Genomic DNA, 19,136 nt, shown 5'->3' with positions numbered 1-19,136 from the left:
TGGGGGCAGGTAGGGCATCGGTGTTCAGTGGTAGCATACGCCTATAAGTCTAATAAACCATTCTGAATAAAGGTGTATGGTAGCATATGCTAATAAAACACCTGATCAGTCTAATAAAAACATCAGACTTAAGGTGTATGGTAGTCTTTTAGAGAGCAACACCTTACATAGGCCTATTTCTTTCTGGACCTTAAAAATACTTGTGGAAGTTAGCGAGGTTCAAGATCAGTAAACATTTTTCAGATTATTTTTTTTTAATTTACATAATACCTTAAAGGGAACTGGCTTAGCGTCGAACCACAGTTTAGAGTGAATTGGAATAACTTTAACGACAATGGAAATATATTCACCATATGAGGCACTGTAGCCATGATATTAGAATTGACTTCATCGTCAAACACTGACATAAGATTACGAACTGACATCAATCAATATTATGTGAGACAATGTTTTAAAATGTTCCACAAGGAAAAACGACTGAAAATCTACTTCAAAAAAAAAAAATGTGGAACACAAAACACACACTGGAAGGAAAATTGCGGAGCCAAAAAATAAAAAGGCCTTCATTTCTGAATATCATTTATTACAAAAATAATAATGATAATAAAACAAAGGAGTGCATATCATTTACAAAAAAAAAAAAAAAAAGTGTAATAAGAGAACGCTTCAGCACAGCACGGTAAAACGAAGCTTACAAACACACTTCTGCACGTACGCACGAACACCAAGAGGCTAGACATAATTATGTCCATCCGACACGACGCAAACAACATAACCTTCCTAATTGGGTTCCGGGGGAAAGCAAAAATCTTTGTCGTTCACTTCCACACTGTAAAATAATGGAATTATCTATTCTATGTAAAAAGTTGAAGGCTTCAGAATATAGCATACACAGACAAAAAAAATGGCATGTATTCTTCACAAACGAAAAAAATATGACAGAATTGAAAACGTTACTACTAAGATGCATAAAGCCATTTTACATTCTTTGTACAATCAGATGGTGCTTCAAAGGACCAGACGAATACGACATTTTAGCACCATCATCTTCTAAAAACCACTGTCCCATTACAATGAAAATTGCCACTGTCCCGTGACAATGTCCCCCCCCCAAAAAAAAAAACCACTTGTACCGTTCACGTTCATAAGGTATATAAAGACGACACCAAAATACTTCTTCTTTTTTTTCCTCACAGGATATCTACAAATCAAAAATAACTTCTGCAAGTTACTGAGCAAGCAGTGAAATCTCTCCTATAACATAAGTGTGTTTGTTGTAGTGTACATTATGTCAAAAAGGTAAGTGTATGTTGCTATGGGTGTGCCTGTGTGTGTACTTGTTTAGTTCATGGTTCATGTACACCTATGTGTGTGTATGTGTGTGTGTGTGTGTATGAAGGTTCCTTTTTTTGCAAGTCATCAACCCTTGTACCTCACCATTAAAACCTATTTTATTTTTCACAGCCTTTGGTAACTCGATGAAACTGAAGATTACAGAACAAAAGAATTAATTTTCTGTTTTGGAAAACATCTGCTAGTAATTCAGTGGCTGTTCATATATATATATATATATATATATATATATATATATATATATATATATATATATATATATATATATATACACATACATACATACATACATGTATATAAACATTCCATCGTACATTAAATCCATCTACAAAAAAAAAAAAAAAAAATTATAATAATAATTCTAACTGACTGCGGCAAAGATAAAGATTGAGCTCTTCCATCGCAACACCTGAAACCCAATCATCTCTCAGTACCTGAACCCCAAAACCGGCATCTTTGAAAACGAGCTGACGTTAGAGAGAAACTTCGGAGCTTCGAACTCACTCTCTCAGTTAGGTTGTGAAGTGTTCGGATTAGTAAGTACAAGAATGACACTTATATAAAAAAAAAGTGTCTCGCTCACGTTCTCTACTTCCAAAGGATTTTGTGTGTGTGAATAACGAAGCCTACAGTTAAGTTTCCTAAATAGATTTGCTGCATAATCAACTTTTTTTAATATCGTGAAGGACTGTCATTTCGAGCACTACTGTCATGAGCCGCCTACTGACAGACACTGACAGTAGTAAGTCGACAGTCAGACAGCGTTCTCGAAATCTATTGTAGCTGCATAATGATAATAATGAGTAGTAGTAGTTATAATCACAATAACAGTAATACGTAAGGTATTTGTTTTGCTAACAGGTACACGTGTGGTTTACAAGCGTAAGTTGCGACCGCGTGATACAGACAACCATTCCCATTCCACGATCCAACAAGGCCTCATTCCCATCCATTCCGAATTCTCACTTAAGTTTAAAAAAAAAAAATATTCGTTACCATCACCTCTGACGACTGTGTATATTATATTCGTATATTTATATAGATATATATTTTGAACACCTCACTATTTACATCAGCTAAGAATACTTTTTTTTTTTTTAGTTTCTACCCTACTAAAAAATCTAGTATCAAAAAATGTTCTCTTTCTGTGTAAATTCTGGTACGTTCTGTATAAATCCAAAAACTCAAAACTAGAACTCTGAATATTATATTATCAAGTTGTCAGTAACAAATATGAAGTTCTATATATATATATATATATATATATATATATATATATATATATATATATATATATATGTAATCTCTAAGAAGACTTTTAAATATAAATATCTTACAAGAGCAACGACAACAAGACCTGGATTCTTATAGGCAGTTGTTCCATTAGTCTCCATTTCATTCTAACCGGAAGCTCAATTCTTCAAACGACCTTCGACCAGAGGTCACGCAAGCACTGCTTTTGACATTATACAGAAATGAGACCCTCTGAGGATTACAGGCAGCCCCTGGAGACTCCCTGTGGCCTATCAAAGCTTTCTGTATGGACTACTCGAGTTCCTCAGCAAGGAACTGTACAAAAATTTACGTCAGCGGTTAGGAGGCTCAGAAATGTTTTAAGTTTTCACTATATACATAAGGCCTGTTTAGCATTTCAAGGTCGTCACACTTGGCAATGATGACCTGAAGCAAGAGATTACTTTTTGAAATTGAAAGCTTCAACCTAAACAGCAATCCTTTGCGTTATTCGAATAAAACAACCAGACTTACATTCTGTTAGTTCTACCTTAGGTCTACACAGAGAACCAAGATTCAGAGACCGGGTCTGATGTACTTCCTCAGTCATCTCTTCATAAATGTAGGTTTAGGTTGCAAATTGCTGTTTATCCACAATACATCAGGATAAACTTGAAACAACTTCCGCTCGTGGTCTCACGATTGGTCGTCATGACCCTTTTTTGACACCAGATTAGACTGCGGTGTCAACCACTCAGTCTCTCTCATGGGGAGACTGTTCGAAAGAGGTAGTTGAGTTTTCGCTGGCCCTCTTCCATCGCTGGTTGGATCGATAAGCGAAGCCCTCATTGCAGTTTAAGTACCAAAACAAAAAAAAGATACCACTGGTCCATCACCATAATTTCATGAAGAAGCATTTTCTTCTCTCAGTTCAGAATTTCGATCTGCAACATTCTTGAAGGGTAATTTTTATTTTTAACCTTGAGGCTTTTAGGGTGAGAATACGTTAGTTTTAACTTAAAACTTTTGAACTTGTGAAAAATCATAGTCTTTTCCAAATTTCCAAGAAATAATTTTCCATTGAAAAATCTTAGTCTTTTCCAAATTTTTCCAAGAATAATTTTCCATTGAAAGTTTCTGGCGAGTCGAATCACTCTGTCCAATAACAGTATGTAGATTATGTTGAGTACTTATCCAATACAAACACTTAACTTTCACATCACATTTCACTGACATCAGCAGTTCTTTCATTTTTGCATCGGACTGTAATGTTTCCCAATTGTAACTGAATCAGTTTATCACCACACAGTGAACAGCACTGGTTACCAATTTCTGAATACTTTCAAAATGCATTCAACCTTAAAGTCTGGGAAATCAATTGTCACTTCTGATACGTTTTGCAGATCTGACGCACGCACACACACACAGCACACGACTTTCTTCTGAATCTATGGAAAAACAAAGGCGTTGCCAACATTTTCTCCCGCAGCTTCCAAGAGCTGCACTTCCAACGTTCACACTTCACATCATCAAATAAAAACAATCTTCTGTACTTGTCACGCCACGCCCTTGCGTCTCGTCTGAAGGACGGCGTTGCTGGGGCACTTTCGTTCTCATGACTGGCCTCTGGTGTCCTCTTGTTCCTGTTCTTCTCCGCTGTTGTCCTTCAGGTGTAGAACGTTTTTCAACTTGTCCATCACCTGCAACCAGAAACAATATATGTTTCATGCATGCCTTTTGATCAAAATCTCCAGTAAGGCTCCTATCATCAATGACAGAACCTTCTGGACTTCTGACAACCACAGAAAAAACTAATAAACTCACAACACCAGTTTTAAAATGGCCCCCAAAACTCTAAAAATCTCCAAAAAACTTCAAAACTCTGAAAAAAATATACATTTCATGCATGCCTTTTTTGTCAGATTGTTAATTATCACTATCCAAAGTCAAAATCTCCAATAAGGTCCCTATCATCAACGACAGAATCTTCTGAACTTTTCACAACCACGGACAAAACCAATAAACTCATATCAGTTTTAAAATGGCCCCCAAAACCCCTAAAAATCTAAGAAAAAACTCAAATTCTCTGACAGTACTTATAAATCCTTTACCTTGTTGTGGAATTTTGAGAGGGAAACTGCGGAAGGACTTTTTGGGGGTCCGGCACTCTTGGTCCCGTTAGGACTCTTGGGTGGGCTCATTGTATCTGGAATAAGTGATTAAATAAGTAAATGCAGTCAGGATATCAAATATTAATACAATAATCAGTCACATTTACATTTTATTCTTTTCTGCTCAACGATGTATACTAAAAATCTTCATACTGATGATTTTATGACCATGGTGGTAATTACAGAGAAGGAATACACTAGTACATAGACTGTACTAAGATATGGAAAGAGAGAGAGAGAGAGAGAGAGAGAGAGAGAGAGAGAGAGAGAGAGAGAGAGAGAGAGAGAAAGCATCCACCCTCAGAATATCAGTCATACACCGCCGTATGGGTGTACCCCAGTACAACCAAGACTCACTGGCTGAAATAGGATCTATGGACGTCCTTGAGGCGTATCTGGAGTTCTTGGTGGACATGTGGTAGGCCCTTGGAGGTGAACCAACGTACACGATGTCATTGCGCCCGTGGGCGGGGGCGTGGTAGGAGAAGCTGCGTCCTGTCTCGCCTATTCCCCTTCTCCGGGCGTGGCCAGATCGAGAGCGCTGGTTGGAAGGCACAGACACCTATGAACGGAAAGAATAATAATAATTGTAGACTCAATAGAAATGTTTTTGTTTTTCGAGACCCCTTTCGCCCCCACTGAGGGGTGGTTTCCTAATGTTCTCGACTAATTGCATAGGCATATTGGGAATTCAATTTCTCGACTACATAGGCACACTGGGAATTCAATTTCTGGACTAAATAGGCACACTGGGAATTCAAGTTCTCACTACACAGGCACAGTGGGAATTCAATTTCTCGACTACATAGGCACACTGGGAATTCAAGTTCTCAACTACATAAAGGCACATTTGGAATTCAAGTTCTCGACTACAAAGGCGCATTGGGAATTCAAGTTCTCGAATACAAAGGCATATTGAGAATTCAAGTTCTGGAATACAAAGGCACACTGGGATTTCAATTTCTCGACTACATAGGCGCACTGGGAATTCATGCTCTCCACTACATAGGCACACTGGGATTTCAAGTTCTCGTCTACAAAGGCACACTAAGAATTCAAGTTATCGACTACATAGGCACATTGGGAATTCAAGTTCTCGACTACATAGGCACATTAGGAATTCAAGTTCTCAACTACAAAGGCACACTAAGAATTCAAGTTATCGACTACATAGGCACATTGGGAATTCAAGTTCTCGACCACAGCACACTGGGAATTAAAGTTCTCCACTAACTACACAAGCAAACTTGGAATTAAAGTTCTCGATTCCAAAGGCAAACTAGGAATTTACAGCATGTGCCTTACTAGTGCAAGTTGGCGCAAGAACCTTTTGCTTGTGAAAAGAACGTTCAGGAGTCTAGACCCATACCCGGGGGACACCGACCAGTGAGATAGCCCAAAGCAATAGCCATTATGTCCATTTCTTATTCTTTATTGTATGTTGGCTAATAGTCTAGACATTGGGTTCAGCTGATCTTGTGTAGCAAAAACAAAGAGGAATGCAAACAAATACACGAGAGAGAGAGAGAGAGAGAGAGAGAGAGAGAGAGAGAGAGAGAGAGGTCGAAAACAACACACATTAACATAACCAGTTCTAGACCGTTTGCGGTTCACGCGGCAACCATGTGACTCCTATCCCTCCATATTAAGTAGATGGTACTACGCTCGGTATCCATCCTCATCTTTTCTTCCTCTTCTTCTTCTTCTTCCTCTTCCCTTGTATGGCAGCGGCTCCCCCCCCCCCCCGGGGGTCGCGGCTTCATCATGAATACAGGACATTTTTATGGCCCTTGTTCCTGAAGGATATCGTCTATCAGCGAACCGGTTACTTGAACGCAGTACTCCTGGGTTCTGGTTTCTGTGTGTGTGTGTGTGTGTGTGTGTGTGTGTGTGTTAGCTGATTGGCCTACTTCGTAATAACAAAACAAAGTTAGATTTGAAATCAGGTCTTCTGAAAGAACGAGTTTCCCTCTTTAGCCTATATTCCCTAACACTCCCACATTTAAGTAAATAAAGTGTACGTTTAAGTAAATAAAGTCACTTTACAAGCTTTATTCGGATGTATAAGAGGTATAAGTATCCTGCAAGAACTCACTAAATTAACACCAGCTAAAACAAAAATACAATTTGCTGTGAATGAGAAACACAGGTCTATAAAACTGATAAAAAAAAAAAAAGCTGCTCGCAAAACTATTCACATTAATTAAAAGTTAATGTCGAAACTGACTTAGGCCTCGAGTTGCGAAAACTTAATTATCTCCAGACTTGCTACCAAAACTTTCTCTGAAGCTTCCATTCGGGACAAGTCCCCTCACCCTTCCACACGGCACCTACCTCTCTCTCTCTCTCTCTCTCTCTCTCTCTCTCTCTCTCTCTCTCTCTCTCTCTCTCTCTCAGGTCTAATTCCCCATTCAAGTGTCAAACGCTTCCGTCTAACTTGCAACAAGACAAAAATATAATTCCATTCACACTCACTTCTATAAAACATGCGTGCGTAATATATAACTGCACGATCTCATTGATATACGAACATAAACAAGCGTACTAACGTTAGCTCTTCAAGTCAAGGAGCCTCTTGGCTTACCAAAGTCTTTGGAAAAAATGAAACCTCCAAAAAATTTTGGTGTGAACTAAACAAGTGATTAGATAAGCACATAAAATTTCTCCCATTATATCACGTAAGTATGCCTAGTACACCACATTATAAGCTGGGAAGTACGTGTTTTTTCAAAGACTGGATATTTAAAACGCTTTTATTAAGAAAACCATGAATCTTTCATGAAGGAAGGTCACGGAAACCTGGTAACACTGACCACGTCTCGTTGGGATCCTGTTTTGTGGTTTTTCCGGAACTTGACGAATTGACACACTCTCATTGTCTGTCTACGATTGTAAACTTCTTGTTAAATAGTTCAGTGTATTGACAAAATAGTTCTATATATTGACAAAAAACTGTCTTTTTTTTTTTGATACGGGGTGATGACACTACTTGAAATAGAACGCTTCTTTTTCTCTCCTCTCTCTTTTTTATATATATATATATATATATATATATATATATATATATATATATATACATAACCTGTATATATATGTATATGTATGTATACGTGCGCGCGTGTGGTAAATGTAAAATTATCTTTCAGAGATGTTTTGTGATAGATAATTTTGCATGATTTAACACAAGCACACACTCGCACCCAAATATAACATATGTATGTATATATATATATATATATATATATATATATATATATATATATATATATATGAGGGTGAGAGAGAGGATATACAGTATATCCATTAACAAACTTCTAGACGTTTCCATCACTGACTAATCAATCACATGATCCAGCACGTTCCAACAAACATGATATATACGTTAAGCAACGCCTCGTTTTCAAACGCCCACTTAGTTCCAATGGGTTACTTTTTCATTATCTTAATCAGTATGACATTAATACTGAATTACGACTGCTGTTATTGCTACTGAGGCTTAATTTTATTGCCATCACTTCAGTAGTTACTAATTACAATCAATAATATTGTTTCGAAAATTGTCACTTTTTTTTTTTAAGTAAACCTTATAAACGGTAATCATTTCAACCTAATTAACGTTCTAAATGAGGTCATAAACTGTTAAATAGACTGAATAACATAATAAACGCAAACACCCAGACAGCTGGGAGGGAGGCAAGCTAATATTCGAGTCATTGAGGTTAAAGTGGAAATTTCCACTACGGCTGTATGTGAATGGACGCGAGTTACTAGATCAATGAATGAACAATTGCCTCCTAGGATTTAATCGTACCAGAAACGAAGCCATGCATGAACTAGCCGTTGCTAAATGGTTTTATCATCGATCAAAACACGTAAGGAATTTAAAACTCAATGACCAGAGAGGGGTGTCACGTAAAACATCCGTTCTAGGAAGAAACGGGGCGTGAAACGTGATGAGGGAGGAAGATGGGGGGGGAAAGAGGGAGGGGTTGATATAACAACAAGATATTTCCAATATTTCCAAAAGAGTGGAAAGAGCAAAATACTCACCGCCGAGCTCTCCGAACTGTTCCTTGACCGACTGGTTTTATACACCTCCCAGTCATTTTTGAGGACGGGTGTCATGAACGCGCACATCATCGGTGGTTATGGTGTCGTACTCGAATCCAGCTCAATAAGTCGTCGGTCTTCTCAGGCCGATTCTCGACGGTTTTTGTTGGTTTCTTATCTATCCCAGGGATAGAAGACTGGCATGTATGGTGTCGGAGGAACCCTACTACGACCTTTATGGGAGCAATGACAACCACAACGAACAGGTGGTCAGTGATAGGTTTTATATATTTTGTATGTAAATCGCTTGGATGGAGAGAGAGAGCGACCCACAGACGTGACTTGGCGCCAGGTACTGTACAAGACTGGTGCTATGGTGACTGTATTAATACACAACGGCAGCTGAGTTCTCGTCAATACTGAAAAAAGGAAGAATTCCGGCCTCGGATTTTCCGGCAAAGGGCGGTAATCGGTAGGTGAGTACTCGAACGCGACGTGACAGACACTTAGTCGCTACGGCTTTCGCGTAGCCTTTAAATGTCCCCCTCTCTTTCTCTCTTTCCCCACTCGAAGTCGATGCCTGACGCCGCCAGATCGACATTGCTCGTCGCCATTACAGCTTTCATCCGGAGACTATTAATAACAGCGAAAGGCATCCAGACCCATCCATTCAACCGTTCACGATTACGATTCTGAAATTAGCCAGAATACCTCGGTGAAATAATAATACAGATTGTTCACCTCCCATCAGGACCATGTAATACCGACCCTCCCCTCCTCCCCCACCACATCTCAGCGGCGTTGCCACATCTCCAATACACTACTTGGAAGGGGTCCAAGGTCCTGCCTGACCACAGACATCCCACGAGAGTTTGTAGCCGTGGATGAGAATAAATCGCTGAAAGCTTGCAGCTTAATGTTGGCCTCTAAGTTCTTCTCATGTACAGTCCAGTTACGGCCGCAAGCACAACAGCCTTGTTGTGAAATAAGAAAAAAAAGGGGAATGTTTTTCATAATAATAAGATCACTGTGGTGGATATGTATTTCGTTAGAATGATAATGATTGAAGGCAGTATCGGTGACTGTCATGATTGTGATACATCTGAATTACATGGCAACAGATAAAAGGAATGATAAAAGGGAGGAGTAAAAATAGCGTAATCATAGATCAATTAATAGCAAGGAAACAAACATCAATGACGTCCGCGAGAGAGAGAGAGAGAGAGAGAGAGAGAGAGAGAGAGAGGCTACGATGTCTTTGTTTAATTAACCAGCCTTACGTTATCAAAGGGAAAGGAACAGAGGACAATGAGTCGCCAGAGTTTGCTTTCATTTATTTATTAATCTGTTTATGCAGTCTTGTGTTGCAACAAGTGTGGTCATCGACGGGAATGGAGAGAGAGAGAGAGAGAGGTTTGCCAGCATCACATGAGAATGCAAATATTGCTTGCAACACTATTACATAGAAGCAGAACGCAAGATATATTGGTTTCCTTTAATGGATTCCTCTTTTTCTTTATCATAATCGTATTATTTTCAGCAGTCAGTGGTTTGGTATATTTACGTACCACGTTCTGAGACAGAAAGCAACTGGTGGGCTGTTGTGGACCCTCTAATATAGGACAGATTTCTACTGAGACTCTTTCTTGAGGTCAAGGGCAGTTATCTTTTATTCCTGCTGGATGTCATTAAATAAAATTGACTATTTATTTGGCAAAATATCAATGAATGAATAAGGCGTCAAGGCAAGATGTTTTGAATATGTATGGATGAAATACGAAAGACGAAAGGAAAGAAATATATACTAACTGACTGTCATGGTAGTTACTGAGACCAAAACAATATTACCGAGTATTCAAGACTGGCGAAGAGGTAGCCACAGGAGGTGTTACCCATCCTATTTCACCAAGTATCGGGAAGAGATCAATAGACCTATGACCTGCACCACGGATGATCAAGAAGCTCACACACCAGTTGAGTCTAGGTTTTCATCACCGTCACCCAACCAAACACTGCATCGTGAACTTTCATTATTTATTTATGTTTACTTGACTGTGTAAACAGTAGCTCTGGACGTCTGTAATAGCATTAACAATCCCTCGTCCTTTGGTGACCTCGACGTCGGTGCAGATCGTGGCGTCACGAAGGGTTATCGAGGACGAAGAGTTCTGTCGCCCTTGCAACCGGTTTCGTGCAGCGGCAGAAAATGAAGAGCGGGGTAACCAGTTGCTCGATTTTTGCCAAATTATACTCCGGAGATGTAATTTCAAGGTCTTGTGAAATACATTAGGATAAATAGCTTTCGTCAGCTTATTGAATGGCGTTCTTATTCGAAAAGGAACAGCGACGTAGAGGAGTTCCTGACGGAGGTGAGCTGAAACACTAAAATCTATTGATCGTCTGAAATAGATTATAAATTTTATACATTTTTTTATCTAATACCGAACCCCTGCGTAAACATCCTTCAGTTTAGGAACGATATGCGTGGGTGTAATTTGCGGATCGTATGAAGTAACAGACGTTATTTTCTACATTGTAAATATATATTTTTTCAATGCAAAACTAATAGAGAGAGGCTTTATAAAAGGTAACTTTCAAATATTATGAAATAAAAAACTTCCCATTTCAAAGCGGAGAGCGACGTTTAAGTTCTCTCGAGTTTTGCAAAAGTAAACTCATGATTTATATATATTCTTAGACGTTATGGAATAAAAATTTGTTTTTATTTATTCTGCTGCAAATTGGATTTTCAGTTGAAAACGAACAGCGACTTGACAATGTTCTTCATCTTACCAGAAATGTTTGATGATATGACATTTCAGTGTCATATCGCATAGGACTAGAAATATTCTTTTCTCGTATTGTTATTCATTTCTTAATAATTTTTGTCCGAAAGCGAAATATTCGGACGGACTAAACCAAATAGATATTTGGTTTTTGGAGAATGAATATAGGCTGAGACATTTTTTCTGAAATTTTGGAAAAATATTAGGTAGGTGAATATTATACATACATACATACTTATTTATATATATATATATATATATATATATATATATATATATATATATATATATATATATATATATATATATATATATATTTTATAAATTTCAGGATCAAACCCAGGTATTTCAATGGAAAGGCAAGGTTCGCTGCCAACTGAAATACCTGGGTTCGATCCTGGTGTGTCAGAAATGTATTTCTGTTACACACGTGATTGTATGTTGATTTTATATATATATATATATATATATATATATATATATATATATATATATATATATATATATATATATATATACATATCAAATTACAGTTGTTGTGCCAAACATCTTGCGCTTGTTGATATCTTATCTGACATATTGGCATAACTGACTCTTCTTCTGTCATTGCCGATGATTGAAAAGCCACACGAATGCCGCTGATGATAAAAATAACCATATTTTTTTCTTCAAGTGACAGAAAGAGATACTATGGATAAGAAACACTTCTATATTTTGTTTTCTGTTCTTTGTTACAAGCAAGTTACTGAACATTCTCTATGCTTTGATAAGTGATTTTTTTTTATTTTATCATTGTTTCAGCATGCGATAAACCCCATTTCTCCTCATCGCAACGAATCACAAAATATCTGTCAGAAAAAGTCAAGTCATTTCACTTTTAGCTCCGAGCATCAAATGAGCTTCCTTGATGCGTGTCTCGTTGGGTGGTTCGAGTCTAGAGGTCCACGCCAAGTCTCTTGATCTTTCTAACTCCTTTAAACACTTCAACCTTTGTGCAAAGGGCCCACACCAATATGGAAACTTCGACAGCGCATCTGGGGTGATGCAAGATATTATGAATACCTCTTTGATTTTCGCTTTGCTATTAACCTTCGCTTCAGAATCTTTATGTTACATTTTATTCTGTTGAGACTCCTTTGTTAATCCAGCCACCTGTTGTAATTTTGATTATCTTCTACCTCAAATGCTGACAAGCTTTCAGAAAGCTTTTCCTCCTGTTTACCCCTAGTTTACCTTTCAGTGCTGAATGAAAGCACCGTTAATGTTGTTTTATTCCTTTTGAGACTCCTGGTGGGAACCGTGGTTACTATCTTCAAAGCTGACGCTTTTTCCCTTGTATAGAAAGCACCGTTAATGTTGTGTAGGCCTATGTCTGGAAGGGCTTTGCTGAACTTCGCGCCTTGCTGTCAATGATCGACCCGTCGACTGCTGTGCTTGAAGTATATATCATTTCAGCATTATCCTGCTCGCATGCTGGTCTTACAATACAGGTCAACCGACCAGTGACCTAAAAAGGTGTCTTTTACTACGCAGGGAAACCTCGGATCGATTTCTGACGTCAGGAAGTACCTGGCCACCGTCTATGGTATCTGCCATTTGTATATAAACGAATTGGCACTCAGTGTGAAGCTCTTTCGCGCTCGTATTACCCATTTGTTAAAAGAGCACCTTTTTATAGCGTTACCAAACACGTGGAAACGAGAAATTCCTTGACACATTTGTGTAAAAGGAAAGAACTTTTCAGCCCCGTAAGGCAACCGTGTGTAGTTTGCATTTAGAGGAAGCTACATTTGAAAGAACCTTAAGTAGTTGTTTGGAGAACCAATACAAAAAAATCTAGCCAAGATTAAAGGAAGGATCAAAACCAACATTATGGTTACCTCTCTCGCAAGGTGTAACTATAACTTTGGATAAGGCGTTGGTAAATGATTAACATTAGAAGTTAGATGTTAGTCCTATAAAGTCAAACAGGTTAAACGAATAAAAAACAGTCATGTGGGTGTATGGACACGTGCTCATATTAAAAGTATATAATGGACAACACAGAACAGTTGCAAAGGAGGTCACTTAAAAACTGTTTCTTTCGTTAATTTTCTTTCATAAAACTTTTTCAAATTTTATTTCTTTCATTACAGTGCAAATGTCAGATTGCAAAAAATAACTTAAAACTGTTTCTTTCATGACAGTTGTAACTTAAAAACTATCATGATATACAAAAACTGTTTCTTTCATGACATTTGTTAAAACTGATAAGTTGCAAAAAATATAAAAGGAAATAACCTATTTCTTTCAACAAAAACTTGAAAACTCTTTCTTTCATTACAGTTGCAAAACAAAAACTGTTTCTTTCATGACAGTTGCAAAGGAAATAACTTAAAAACTGTTTCTTTCATATTGCAACTTAAAACTGTTTCTTTCATGACATAACTTAAAACTGTTTCTTTCATGACAGTTGGTTAACTATTTCTTTCATTACAGTTGCAAAGGTCACTACTTCTTTCATTACAGTTGCAAAATAACTTAAAAACTGTTTCTTTCAGGAAAATATAAAAAGTTTCTTTCATGACATTGCAACTTATTTCTTTCATTAACTGGTCACAAAACTCTTTCTTTCAACAGTTGCAAAGGAAATAACTCTGTTTTTCATGACAGTTGCAAAAAATAACTTAAAACTGTTTCTTTCATTGGTAACTTAAAAACTGTTTCTTTCAACAGTTGCAAAAATAACTTAAAACTGTTTCTTTCATGACAGTTGCAAAGGAAATAACTTAAAAACTGTTTCTTTCATGACAGTGGCAAAGGGAATAACTTAAAAACTGTTTCTTTCATGACAGTTGCAAAGGAAATAACTTAAAAACTGTTTCTTTCATGAGTTAACTGTTTCTTTCATGATTGCAAAGCCTGTTTCTTTCATGACAGTTGACAATTACAGTTTGGTCACTTGAAAACTCTTTCTTTCATTACAGTTGCAAAGGAAATAACTTAAAAACTGTTTCTTTCATGACATTGTAAAGAAAATAACAAAAAACAGTGTTGCAAAGGAAATAACTTAAAAACTGTTTCTTTCAGCCTGTTTCTTTCATGACAGATGGGAACTGTTTCTTTCATGACAGTTGCAAAGGAAATAACCTATTTCTTTCATTACAGTTGCAAAGGTCACTTGAAAACTCTTTCTTTCATTACAGTTGCAAAGGAAATAACTTAAAAACTGTTTCTTTCATGACAGTTGCAAAGGAAATAACTTAAAAACTGTTTCTTTCATGACAGTTGCAAAGGAAATAACTTAAAAACTGTTTCTTTCATGACAGTTGCAAAGGAAATAACTTAAAAACTGTTTCTTTCATGACAGTTGCAAAGGAAATAACTTATTTCTTTCATTACAGTTGCAAAGGTCACTTGAAAACTCTTTCTTTCATTACAGTTGCAAAGGAAATAACTTAAAAACTGTTTCTTTCATGACAGTTGCAAAGGAAATAACTTATTTCTTTCATTACAGTTGCAAACTCACTTGAAAACTTTTCTTTCATTACAGTTGCAAAAAATAACTTATTTCTTTCATGACAGTTGCAAAGGTAACTTAAAAACTGTTTCTTTCAAAACTGTTTCTTTCATTAAAACTGTTTCTTTCAGTTGCAAAAACTGTTTCTTTCATGAAATAACTTAAAAACTTTTCTTTCTTTCATTAACAAAACTGTTTCTTTCAAAGGTAACTTGAAAACTGTTTCTTTCACAGTTGCAAAGGAAATAACTTACAAACTGTTTCTTTCAAAGGAAATAACTTATTTCTTTCATTACAGTTGCAAAGGTCACTTGAAAACTCTTTCTTTCATTACAGTTGCAAAGGAAATAACTTAAAACTGTTTCTTTCATGACAGTTGCAAAGGTCACTTTTCTTTCATGAAAATTGTTTTCTTTCATTACAGTTGCAAAGGAAATAACTTATTTTCTTTCATTACAGTTGCAAAGGTCAAAACTGTTTCTTTCATGAAAAAGGAAATTGTTTCTTTCATTACAGTTGGAAATAACTTAAAACTGTTTCTTTCATGACAGTTGCAAATAACTTAAAAACTTTTCTTTCATTACAGTTGCAAAGGTTTCATGACAGTTGAAAATTGTTTCTTTCATTACAGTTGCAAAGGAAATAACTTATTTCTTTCACTTGAAAACTACTTTCATTACAGTTGCAAAGGAAATAACTTATTTCTTTCATTACAGTTGCAAAGGTCATTACAGTGAAAAACTGTTTCTTTCATTACAGTTGCAAAGGAAATAACTTAAAAACTTTCATTACAGTTGCAAAGGTCATGACGATGAATCACTGCAGTGTCACTTGAAAACTGTTTCTTTCACCAGTTGCAAAGGAAATAACTTTCTTTCATTATGTCTTTTGTTTACAGTTGCAAACAAATTGCAATAATGAGAAATCACTGAAAAGCAAATGAATTTAAAAGAAAATAGGTCAGGAAGGTGGATGATGATGATGTACAACTCAGGATGCAATAGAACAAGGCTGTTTAGATAACTTCGGTGGATCTATTGCCCATAAATCTACAAAATTTGCATATCGCGGGTCGTATGCACCACTGGGAGATAACTTACGGACAAGTACGATAAGCAGAGGTGATAACACATTAATGAAGCCCTGGGAGGAGTTTGATGAGCCAGTGAAGCCGAGGGGAAAAGATGTTTAGATGTTGTCGTTGGGAGTAGTAGTCTAAAATCTCGAAAAGGAAGTGTCAGTAATTGGGCTGTGGATTTAGCAAATGATCTGAATTTATCTTTTGACCGAGTTACGTATTTTCGTTCGTCGTCGAACTTTTTCCGGCTAGAGGATATTAAATAGAGAAGTCATTTCATCAGTGAGAATACTGAATAAAGTAAAAAAAAGCTAAAATAGAATTAGTTTCAGGTTAACCCTAACGCATAGTATAGATTGATTTACTGTTTAATCTTAAAAGCATCATAATTTTTCAGGAATATATCTCTGTCAATGTGCGTGCATGTAGGTTATTCATACGATTCATCATTCATCTGCGAGATATTGCCAACAATTAGTTATATATAGTTGTTACAAACAATTTCTCCCTAAGGTAATGTGTCATTACATCAATTTTCCTAAAAAGCATGGTCGACTTTTCCTATGAAAATCTATGGTTATCGTCTGTCAATTCCTGAGTTACCACATCATCAATTAAATTCATATTTTATGAATAGATGATATTATTAAACAGTCAGGACAAGATCATGAGCCTTCTGTATTGTGGCTAGCTACTGAGTGACTGGTGGTCCCACCTGACGTCACAGAACTCTTACACCATGGAGGAACTCTGAAAATTGTTTGATTCTGAGCAACTATGATGATAGAACTTTGGTGTTTAATTATTATTATTATTATTATTATTATTATTATTATTATTATTATTATTATTATTATTATTATTATTCAAAAGATTGACCGTATTCACATGGAACAAGCCCACCACAGGGGCCATTGACTCGAAATTCAAGCTTCCAAAAAAGTTAAGTATATCTTAGTTTAACCGGACCACTGAGCTGATTAACAGCTCTCCTAGGGCTGGCCCGAAGGATTAGATTTATTTTTACGTGGCTAAGAACTAACTGCTTACCTAAGAATATGGTGTTCATTAGAAGGCAGTAACAGGAGATAAGGGGCAATACAGAAGAGATCACTTATTAAAAAAGAAAAAGATAAATTTCATCTAGACGTTACTAATGATATTCTCCTCCGTGACTTAATGCATCGGTTTTAGTGTAGGATTCAAGTTTCTTTGGAACTTACTTCCTTCTTCACGCCTCTGCTGTGGTGTAGTTGTTCTTCAGATGTGTCTGGGGTTGATTTGGCCCTTTGTTCCTCACACCGCTAGACTGTGGAACAGATGCAATGCGCTACTAGCCTAGTATTCTCCTTGCATCTAATACACTTTCATTATCCGTTACTTAATTTATCAATTTATTTTTTCTTTTTTAATAAGTGAGGTCTTTTTCTGTATTTTCCTTCACCTCCTCTTACTTCTTCCTAATGAACGCTTGTTCAGCGTTCATCTTTTGAATAATAATGAATAATAAGAGCTCGTTCTGATTTTTCTCACACTCACTTCGTTTATCTAAATGACGGAGGGAGCATGTGAGGAAGTCAACTATTTTGAATCATGTGAAAACATAAATCTTGTGACTGCGTCATGAAGATGTGTCATTTACGACTGAGGTATCTTCTGTTTGGATACTGGATAGAATTTAAAGAAATTACCTATTGAAGAGATCTGATTAGGAGATAATTAATAGGTTCCTGCATCATTGAAAAAGGCTTTGAAGACTTATTCAGTATGAGTCTGGGTTTATATACAATGGATTAAATATTAACGAAGGATATTTTAAGACGATTATTTGTTTGACAAGTGTGAGTTAAGTTCATCTTGTCACAAAGTCTTGTCACCTTGAAGTCAAGACCAGTTCGATGACTTTCTCAGCATCATTCCCGTAGGGAGGCAGTGCCGCCTTTTATTCTGTTCTATCTTCACTGTACATCACTTACTTTCTTCCTATCCTAAAAGATTGTGCCAGCAAACCTGTCTCACTGTAAATGTCTTTCAGTGGATGAGCTCATATCCTCCTCTTTGCCCTAAATTCTATATTCCGTTTTATTCTTTCTATGTTCAGCACCACCATCTCGTACACTTCTTGAAGCGAATGGCGTCTGTGGTATTCCTCTAGCCCTGTCTTTCTTGTGCTTTATCTTACACATATCTCCATTCCTATTCAGTCTCCCCTCTCACGGTTTTTATTGAAGTAGGTCTAGTTCTCCCAGTTCTTCTTCTTGTGCCCACAGGATCTCAGCTGACTCTACCACTTGCTGTGGTTTTTATTGAAGTAGGTCTAGTTCTTTCAGTTCTTCTTCTTGTGCCCACAGGATCTCGGCTGACTCTACCACTTACTGTGGTTTTCCAGTTCTTCTTCTTGTGCCCACAGGATCTCAGCTGACTCCACCACTTACTGTTCTCCTTGGGGTTGCACTAGGGACTCCTAATATTCTTCTCACTTTCAAAGCGTTAAAAGCATTTCCATACAGTTTCATTCCGTACAGCAATACCAATTCTGTTAGTTTATGTATAATTTGATCTTTGTATACAATTTCAGTCTATTTGCTTTCCAAACCTTATTCAGTCTGACCATTGTTTTATTTACGTTTTTTGATCTTTCATTAAATTCTGACTCGATAGAACCTGTACTGAATATAATCGTTCCTAAATAATTGAAAGATTCAGCCTTATTCATTCCTTCTCTGTCGAATATTATTTCATCCCTTTGTGCATATTCTCTCCTTTTGACTACACTATTTCGTAGATTTATTTTGAGTCCAATTTATTTAAATATATGAAACATTGTATTAAGCAAGTTTTGTAAATCTCCTATTGTTTGCTGATTTTGCTAAGTCTTTCAACTTTGTGTCGCTACTCAAGTCTAAATCTTCTTTTCCAGCACCAACCACTTCTTATGTAAAATCTATGAGAAAGGCAAACAGGAA

General features: G+C 36.7%; 1 protein-coding gene across 1 annotated transcript; it reads right to left on the bottom strand.

The window, feature by feature from the left end:
• Positions 1 to 2,544: 2,544 nt before the first annotated feature.
• On the bottom strand, positions 2,545 to 9,319 carry LOC136827913 (uncharacterized). The gene is made up of 4 exons (XM_067085379.1): positions 8,808 to 9,319; positions 5,115 to 5,319; positions 4,698 to 4,792; positions 2,545 to 4,286 (listed from the first exon to the last, which is right to left on the bottom strand). Exons 1-4 carry the CDS (start codon positions 8,895 to 8,897, stop codon positions 4,200 to 4,202), a joined length of 477 nt encoding a protein of 158 aa, XP_066941480.1. The 5' UTR covers positions 8,898 to 9,319; the 3' UTR covers positions 2,545 to 4,199.
• Positions 9,320 to 19,136: the final 9,817 nt, after the last annotated feature.

This window comes from Macrobrachium rosenbergii, chromosome 3 (genome assembly GCF_040412425.1).
Source record: "Macrobrachium rosenbergii isolate ZJJX-2024 chromosome 3, ASM4041242v1, whole genome shotgun sequence".
NCBI classification, from domain to species: domain Eukaryota; kingdom Metazoa; phylum Arthropoda; class Malacostraca; order Decapoda; family Palaemonidae; genus Macrobrachium; species Macrobrachium rosenbergii.
This window is presented reverse-complemented; position numbering and strand designations above follow the sequence as displayed.

What these genes read in the sequence shown, in the direction of transcription:
- LOC136827913 (XM_067085379.1), bottom strand. Translation starts at nt 8,897, where the DNA reads ATGATGTGCGCGTTCATGACACCCGTCCTCAAAAATGACTGGGAGGTG. An exon ending in CATAGATCCTATTTCAGCCA is followed by an intron (nt 4,793 to 5,114) that starts GTGAGTCTTGGT and finishes CACTTATTCCAG; the next exon opens with ATACAATGAGCCCACCCAAG. An exon ending in TCTCAAAATTCCACAACAAG is followed by an intron (nt 4,287 to 4,697) that starts GTAAAGGATTTA and finishes TTCTGGTTGCAG; the next exon opens with GTGATGGACAAGTTGAAAAA.